The 8,866-nt window shown below is 39.5% G+C and overlaps 1 protein-coding gene across 4 annotated transcripts; it reads left to right on the top strand.

The window, feature by feature from the left end:
• Positions 1–282: 282 nt before the first annotated feature.
• LOC113164112 (poly(rC)-binding protein 3-like) lies at positions 283–8,611 on the top strand. Of its 4 annotated transcripts, none has more exons than XM_026363248.1 (12): positions 283–357; positions 519–542; positions 643–675; positions 776–892; positions 1,748–1,879; positions 2,283–2,411; positions 3,358–3,432; positions 5,220–5,261; positions 6,457–6,535; positions 7,055–7,107; positions 7,936–8,105; positions 8,557–8,611. In XM_026363248.1, the coding sequence occupies exons 1-12, from the start codon at positions 283–285 to the stop codon at positions 8,609–8,611; spliced, it is 984 nt and encodes a 327-aa protein (XP_026219033.1). The 4 variants fall into 4 exon arrangements, with proteins under 4 accessions (XP_026219033.1, XP_026219032.1, XP_026219031.1 ...); XM_026363247.1 differs by having other exon boundaries at positions 3,358–3,501; positions 6,460–6,535; XM_026363246.1 differs by having other exon boundaries at positions 3,358–3,501.
• Positions 8,612–8,866: the final 255 nt, after the last annotated feature.

Raw genomic sequence — 8,866 nt, 5'->3', positions numbered from 1 at the left:
AGTGACGTTTGACCACAAACTCTCATCAGCTCTAAGTGCATTTAAAAAGTGTGAAGAGCGAGTGCTCGGCTCACATCCTGCTCTTTAATCATCTAAATATCAACATTAAGCTATGTGGACAAAGAACAACACTGTATTTCCATCACTGACTTGCTGACAGTGAATTTAACCCTCACCTTTTGTAGGTGACCGGTTGGCTGACTCCACCATCACACTCGTGTGGGTCCTTGAACTCCTCTCTCACGTGAACACATCCCTTATTCCTTCACATCCAATCCCGACATGGAGCCCATCAAGGTCCAATCAGAAGGTGGACTGAATGTGACCCTCACCATCAGGCTGCTCATGCACGGCAAGGTACAAATAACAAACAAACAAACAAAAAAACACAATAAACTCAAAGTATTATGGGACTTTCTTGTTCTGGTTTTGTTTCCAATTATCTGTCAAAAGACAATAGCTAATTTAGAGAGCCCCTGTAGCACCTAACATTGTTTTGTGCGTTTGTGTTTCTACAGGAGGTTGGAAGCATCATAGGAAAGGTATTTATCACCAACATGCCAAGTAGACCATGTAAAGCAGCACAACGCCTTAGGGACATAAGCAAAACATCTCAATATTGTTCATTTTCTTTACTTCCAGAAAGGTGAGACGGTGAAGAAAATGCGTGAAGATGTAAGTAGATCATTTCTGCAACTTGTTAATTATTGGGTCAAAATATAATAATACATATGATATATATGAGCATATTTGTACTTGTTGTTTTGCCCTGAAGAGTGGCGCTCGAATCAACATCTCAGAGGGAAACTGCCCTGAACGGATAGTCACCATCACCGGCCCAACAGACGCTATTTTCAAGGCCTTCGCCATGATAGCCTACAAGTTTGAAGAGGTATAAGCTGCATCACAGCAAAATGTTGTAAATTAAGATTAGTAGCTGAATTAAAAGGAAAAGATAAAATGAAAAATGACTGAACATCAACTGTCTGAATATTTGATTATTTCTTTCAATATAACAGTTTAAACACTGTAATTAAAAAAAAAAAATTACACATAGTAAACATGTCAGGAGTAAAAAGTATAAAGATGAAGAACAACAACTATACAGGTACCTCAATACAGTGCTTTGGTAAATTCCACCTCTGGTTTGCTTTAGTCTCTACAGACTCATTTCCAAATGGAATACAAAGCAGGTTTGGCCCTGATATGTAGGACAGAAATGTGCTGATCCAACCTTGCAACACCATTTGAAAGTGGGCCGTATCAGCACAGCCCCAGCCGGACAAGACAAACTGTATCTAAAACGCTCCAGAACAACCTGAGCTAGGATCGAGGATGTCCCCCCCCCCCCAAAATGAAGAAGACCGAATTCCAGAAATAATGAACAGTTTCTACAGTTTTATAATAAACATTAGTACTGCACTAAAGACAAAATTATATAATTGTCAAGATTAAAATGACACAATCTAAAAGCAGAATGTGAATTAAAATTAGCCCAACCTTTATCCTCTGCACTTATGAATACACCAATCCACCATCAACATGTAACACTGTAAAATATATGTAAATATGTAAATTTACAGTAAATGATTGGCTAGATAATTAGTCACTGTATTTAACTGTGACTTTACAATAATAAATCCAAGCATTTGTGTAATTTAGCAGTCTTCTGTTAAAGAATTACTGTGTAACGTGGTCAGTAAATAACAACATAACACAGTACTAATCTGTTCTTCCTCTTCCTCAGGATATTATCAACTCCATGAGCAACAGTCCAGCCACCAGTAAACCCCCTGTAACCCTGAGGCTCGTTGTCCCGGCCAGCCAGTGTGGCTCCCTCATTGGCAAAGGAGGCTCCAAAATCAAAGAGATGAGAGAGGTAGACTGTACAGAGAAACCTGCAGCACACATACTGGATTTGACCTGTAAATGCTTCATTTACACTAATGTCTAAGCAGAATATGATTGAAAACTGAAAACTAATCAAGTATATAATCTTATTAATGATATAGACATAAGCTACTGTAAATCTCATATTTATTCACTATATTCCCTTTGCAAGCCTTCTAAAGCTCACATAGATGGTCCATTTACAGTAAGCTTCAAGTCTTGAATAATCCTAAATGTGTACAGCTAAAAGCCCATGTTGTTGCTCTGGTATCAGCTTTACTCAGATTTGAATCTGTCTAAAAGGAGGCGGGATCAATAAATGATAAACACTGTAATTATGCACATGACGTCGTTCATTTATATTTTTTTTTTATTGCCCTTCTTACCTCCAGTCCACAGGAGCTCAGGTCCAGGTTGCAGGCGACATGCTCCCCAACTCCACTGAGAGAGCAGTGACGATCTCAGGGGCCCCGGAAGCCATCATCCAGTGTGTCAAACAGATATGTGTGGTGATGCTTGAGGTACAGTATGGAAGACAGGTGGAAAACGAGGGAACATGTTATTTACAAAGATGACGTATTACTTTGTAAATAGATACGCAAGTTTGCTTACAGTGATAATCCTTAAGATTTTAGCTGTGGTTGACCTGGTGATGATTTAATGCTACATGTGATGGATTTACTGTAATACTACATTAAAGGCTCAACCATACATTATTGTTGTATAAGGCAGATGGTAATTCAACATTACATGAGAAATTTACATCTAACGTGACAATAAAAAGCTGCAAAGTCACAACCCTGATGAAGGATTAACAGCAAATCATGTCAGCAAATTTGGGAAGTGACTGATTATAAATTAAATTCACCTAAAAGATCAATAGTCAGTGATTATTTTGCTGTGTTTGACCTCTGGAGAGCTGCTTTTTCTCTGGCTGTTTTGAGGAACACGCTGAAGAAAGTATCACTGCAAGCTTGTGGGTACATGTCAACATTTGCATACTGCTGTGGATCAGTGGGCTACAAACTTTGTAGTTGTCTCTTGTTTTCTTGTACGATTAATTTTAACTATCTGCACAGCCAGTTCTCCACTGGGCCTTCATGATGGCATCAGCAATGGATACTAGGACATTTGTGACATGACTGTAAGTCTCTAGAATATAGAGCTGAAAGATATTTAAAGTACAGTATGTAGAGTCATCATTATCCAGTTGAAGGTGATGTTCCAGGTAAATCCAAGTTTAGTTGTGCACTGAACCACGATTTGGACATTTTATGTCAGCATGAACACACAGTGAAGAGCACTTTTGTGTGAGTGTCACAGGTTGTCTTCCCTAAGGCACTGTCCCTCTTGGTCTCACTTTATGCAACTTCTTTCTTTCTCTGTTTTCTTTCTTTCTGTTCTAACACTCTCTCTACATCTCACCCCTTCTTTTCCCCCCACTCTCTCCTCCTTTGCTCTCCTCAGTCCCCACCGAAAGGTGCCACCATCCCCTACCGCCCCAAGCCTGCCTCCACCCCCGTCATTTTTTCAGGTGGCCAGGTAAGAGCAGACCCACTGGGGGCGTCCACAGCCAACCTCAGCCTCTTACTGCAGCACCAGCCACTGCCTGTTAGTGTCGCACCAGGTTTTACTCACTTTTCCTCCCTTCCTAACCCACTCCTCACTTGCTCCCGACTAGCATGAAGCCCTCACTGCTGTTTACTGTGCCCTCACTGTCATCACCCGCAGCAGAACTGGGATAAATCACGTTGGTTATAAAGAGAGAATTTTCCCATCAGAGTCCAAAGATCAATCAGACATTTTTACTTACTACTGCTTAAGTCACTGAAGACACCACTTACTACAATAAACAGACTTACTTATCAGAGTGATATGCTGGAAGATCAAATGTTTCTTACCTTAACTGGTTTGAGTTTAAAAAGCTGGGTTAACTCATCCACTGCACTTTGTGTGGAAAAGCAAACACAGCATGATCATGTTGCTGTAAATGAACTTAAACACCAGACACATGTCGAAAACATGAACACGCAGCAAAACACATGGGCAGAGGCTAATGGAGAACAGGTGTGCAGACTCTCAGGTGATCTGCTGGAGCAATAGGGTCAACTAGTGGACAGGAGCAGCATTACAGGGTCACAATGACAAGAAAATAGGATGAGATAAACAAAACATGGAAGATGATATGAAAGGGACAAACGAGGGAAGAGATCATATGAGTCTTGATATTAATAGCTAACGTATGAAGGGCTGATAGCATTGTAAAAAAACAAAAAGAAAAACAAAAAACAAGCATTATGAAAAATGGCTCACATTAATTCCAATCTGCAGGTCTTTTATTTAACAAATGTGGATCCAAATTACTTAGGAGTATTTAAAAAATATTTAGCATTATTTTAAAAAGTGAAATCAAGAAGTTCACATTTGAGCTGTAACCAATGAAACTTTAGCAAAACATGACAATATGAACCTGCAGATCAATGTATTGTTGATTAGAAAGTCAGTTGATCAATATCTGCCCAATCTCTTATCTAATTAACTGCATCTGAGACTTGAAATCCAGTTTTCCACTGAAATGTCCACTTTAAATACCTTAAATTAAATCAATAAAACATGACTGTTACCAAATAACATAAGCTGCAGTAGAGGGTAGAGTAGAGGGTAACTAATTTGTACTATTTTGACTTCTACTTTACTTAAGCATTTTCATTTTTTGTTACTTCATATTTTCACTGCAATATATTTCCAGTTCATTTTATACAGTACATTATTGAGAATTTCAGTAAAATATCAAACTCTGATGGCCTGACATTTGTTTTTCACCTTAAAAATGGTTTGATTTACTGACTTCACACAAAGACTTGAGATGTTCTTTATAGCTCTGGTTGCTGTCTTGGCTGATTAAGTGAAATTTAGCTCAGTTCTGACCTCTGTGGCCCCTATACATCACGCATTCAATAGGTCAAGTCACATTACTCCTCTCAGGGCCGCTCCTCTGGTTTACTCCTCACCCTCCCCATCACCTCCCCACTGTCTGAGTGGTCCCTTGTTGATTTAGTTCAACTGGATCTGATTGATGAATAGTAAGAGAACATGTCAAGGAGTATAGAGTGCATGTTATTTTTACCTTGATGTAGCTAAATGTAGGTCAAATAAGAAAACCGTTTATCTACAGTGTGTGAGTTGTACAAATGTCTATTGTTTTTTTATTCTTTCTCGTTAAATTATATTTGTTTTACATTTTTAAAAACAGATTTAATACAGATTGTTGCATGCTTGTCCTGATGATGTAACAAGATAACAATAAGCTCTTCTCCTCGTGTTTGCAGGCTTATACCATTCAAGGACAGTATGCCATCCCTCATCCAGATGTGAGTGCTAACTCCACGAGGCAGCCCACTCTCTATATACTCTCTATAATTTTTCTTGTGTCTCTCTCCCAGTTTCATCTCAGTCTTCTTACTCTTTTTCCACCCTTATTAATATTAATTGATAATATTAATACAGTGTTTTTCTGACATGTAATTCCTATATCTTCTTATTTCTCTGACTCTTGCCTACCTGCCCTCTGTTTGGCATTACACCTCATGGGGCTTGGCCTGTTGACTAGGTGCAATCGTTGGCATGTACAGATAAATAGCTTATTTACAGTAGCTTCTTTATAATTATACTTCATACAGTATATTTCTAGGACACACTATCTTCACATTGGCGTGTATGAACAACATCATTTTTTAAAATGTCCCTTTATTTTGAGCTGTTGAGGATGTTAGCTGCATGACCTATGTAGCTTTAGCCTGTGTCTTCTAACGTAGATATAACGTAGTTATGAAGTTATCGAGATAGATTTAAATGATGGAGACATTATTATAAGACACTGCCCTCTTGTAAAACACAAGTCCATATTGTGTCACAACCACAAAACATAAAATTATTGCTAACCCTAACCAAGTTGGTGTTTGCACCTCAACCTAATCAATCCTTTAGAGTTTCCTTTGTCTTAAGTCGTAGGTTCAGAAAGTAGAGGAACTGTTTTTAAGTACTCATGAAGCTAATGTTAGCTGAACAAGCTAGGTAGCTGAATGTAAAGTTAAAGCAAAAGTTGCCACTTTAGAGAGAAAATTGCCTACAAATTAGGGTCAGTTAGTAAGTCAATTTTCATTTAGTCAGCCTTTGTCTAACTCAGTGAACTAGTGCTTCAGTAACTGCTAGCATTAACAATGTAGACTGTTAGCTAAATCTGGCACCATCGTCCCTATAAAGTAGAATGGGATCGTGGACTGAATGATTAGTATGAGCTTACAGTGCGATCGATCCACTGCCATCACCTCAGTCACAGGTCAAGTCCTTCAGGAGTTTCTTCTCTTCTACTTCCTGTCTCTCTCTCTCTCTCTATCGGTCTTTATCCTTCACCTGTCTGTGTTGTTACTACTCCTCAGATCCTGTCTTTACTCTTGTAGCATTTTGGACATTACCTGTATGTCTGTGTGCGTATGTGTGGGCGTGCAAGAGTATGGTTTTAACGATGACCTCATAGCTCTGCTGTCCTCCTCCTCCCCCCCTCAGCAGTTGAGCAAGCTCCACCAGTTGGCTATGCAGCAAACCCCCTTTACCCCCCTCGGACAGACCACCCCTGCCTTCCCCGGTACGTACCCACCTACACAACGACCCTCTTTACCAAAGCTCCTTCTCTTGTTTTTACCTGTAGAGACAAACACATTCTCTTCCTCCTTTTCTCTCTCTCTCTTCTTTTCCTGTCTCTGTCCTTTCTCTTTCTTCTTCTCGTCGTTCTCCTCCTAATGGTCTCTGTGGTGCACTGCCATTGACATGGCCTGCTGGTGGTCTGCTCTTGTTGATGTTGAGGTTTCTTTTGTTCTTTGGTTTTTTTCCCTTAGCAGATATATATATATATTTTTTATTTAGAGATGCTTTAGACATCAGATAGTCAAGTAAGAGGTTAGTAGTTAACGCACTGTACGTGGCTCTGATCAGGACTGCTCCAGACTTTTCAGTGACACAGAAATACAGTACTACCAGTCAATAGACAGGAAAATCCACGACTGCAATTCATCAATTCAGTTCACTCCCTCATGGTGCCAAACTCTATTTTATGTCTTCTTCCATCCTTTCTCTCTTTCTGTTTGCGTCCCGTGTTCAGCAGCAGGTCTGGATGCCAGTAACCAGGCCAGTACTCATGAACTCACCATTCCCAATGATGTGAGTACATTTGTCATAATGTGCAAAATGTCCACTTTGTGCTGACTAAATGCTTTTGAGGTATTAAGCTTAAGTTTCCCTGACAGAGATTAATTCTAAACAAAGTGCAAACATCACTAATTCAAAATGAAAGATTTGCGATTCAAAACTGACAGGGTGTCCAGTTTTTAAATTGTATCAGGTTTCATTTTGCCTTCAGCACCTCTATAAGTATTTTAATGAAATATTGTACTGACACTCCTGCAAAAATACTGTCACAGCAGTTTTGATCACTTGTACACCCTTTATGCAAATTTGTCATTGCCACTGCCAGCCTACTGTATGTTAAAAGTAAAATCCTGTTGAGAGTTAACATCATGATGACAAACTTTTCAGAAAGTCCATAAAGGTCACTGTGACATTGTGACCATTGTCATTAACACCTGCATGGATATTTAAGCAACTTTTCAGAGGGATAAGACTGATTAATACTTAATTATTTCTTTAAATTATGAATTAAATTCAAAATGAAACAAAATGGTGGATTGTCACTTGTCAAAAACGTACTGCAGTTTTTGTGAATGTTGGTGGATCATTGAGTCAAAAACCCTGGTTTATATTTTAAAAATGGCTTTTTTTCAGTTATAGCTCAGCTGGTTTTGTAAAGTAATTTGTCTGCAATGGAAAATGACTTGTTGGACTGGATTTAAAGTTAAACAGTGGTCATAAGGTGACTAATGATGGGCCAGTTCTCGCTTGCATCTTACAGAATCCATGTCCAGTGAGTTCAAAATGTGAATCCCTTTCATGCTCTGGCCATCCTAAGTCCCGTCCCCCTTTTCTTCCCAGCTAATAGGCTGCATAATCGGACGCCAGGGAACCAAAATCAACGAGATCCGTCAGATGTCTGGGGCGCAGATCAAAATTGCTAACGCCATGGAAGGGTCATCGGAGCGCCAGATCACCATCACAGGGACCCCCGCCAACATCAGCCTGGCTCAGTACCTCATCAATGCAAGGTGAGAACTCGATAGCTATTAAAGTCCGGGGTGAAGTGAAATGGAACAGTTATAAACAGTTTTCATGGTTCTGTTAGTCGTCCATTGTGCTGGATGTCTTCTGTTTTGAAATAGCTCAATTCAAAATTAGTTGCTCTCAGCTTGTCACATTCTTGCAAAACCACTTGTTTCTTACATTAGTAAGTATCAAGCTTTTCGTACAAATGCATTTACATTTGCTATGCTTTGTCAACATGACCCCTTTAAAGCTACAATAGGCTTTTAGGAATCGAGCACATGTAAACATGTAAGTGAGAAACCAGTCCGCCACCCAACAAATAAGCCTTTGACAGCTTCTCTCTCTATAAAGAGACATTTTGGAGCATATGTCCACTGAAAATATTAAAGGTGATAAAGGTAAGGTTTATTGGGGAAAAAGAAGATATAAATCCTTTTTATTTTCCTCCCTTAGGTTCAGAGACGTGGCAGCCATGTGGAACGACCCATCTTCCATGACCACATCCTGAGATCCCTGACTGGCTCCTCCGTTTGGCCCTTTCCAATGACTGACTACTGCAGACAACCCTGATGAAGCCCTTCGGACTCTGACTCTGGCTCTCTGAAAACCCTGACCACCTCCCTGCCCTGGTACAAAGTGTTGTTCATACATCAGGGACAGCTGGGTGCTCATTTTAATTTCAGAGAGCCAAACTAAACTTTAAAAAAAGAATTAGAAAAAAGAAATTCTCTGTTGATTAGGTTTTTTTTAGAGAACTGTTAAA

The sequence above is a fragment of the Anabas testudineus genome, chromosome 2 (genome assembly GCF_900324465.2).
Source record: "Anabas testudineus chromosome 2, fAnaTes1.2, whole genome shotgun sequence".
NCBI classification, from domain to species: Eukaryota; Metazoa; Chordata; class Actinopteri; order Anabantiformes; family Anabantidae; genus Anabas; species Anabas testudineus.
The sequence above is the reverse complement of the archived record's forward strand: the minus strand, read 5'-3'. Positions and strand labels throughout refer to the sequence as shown.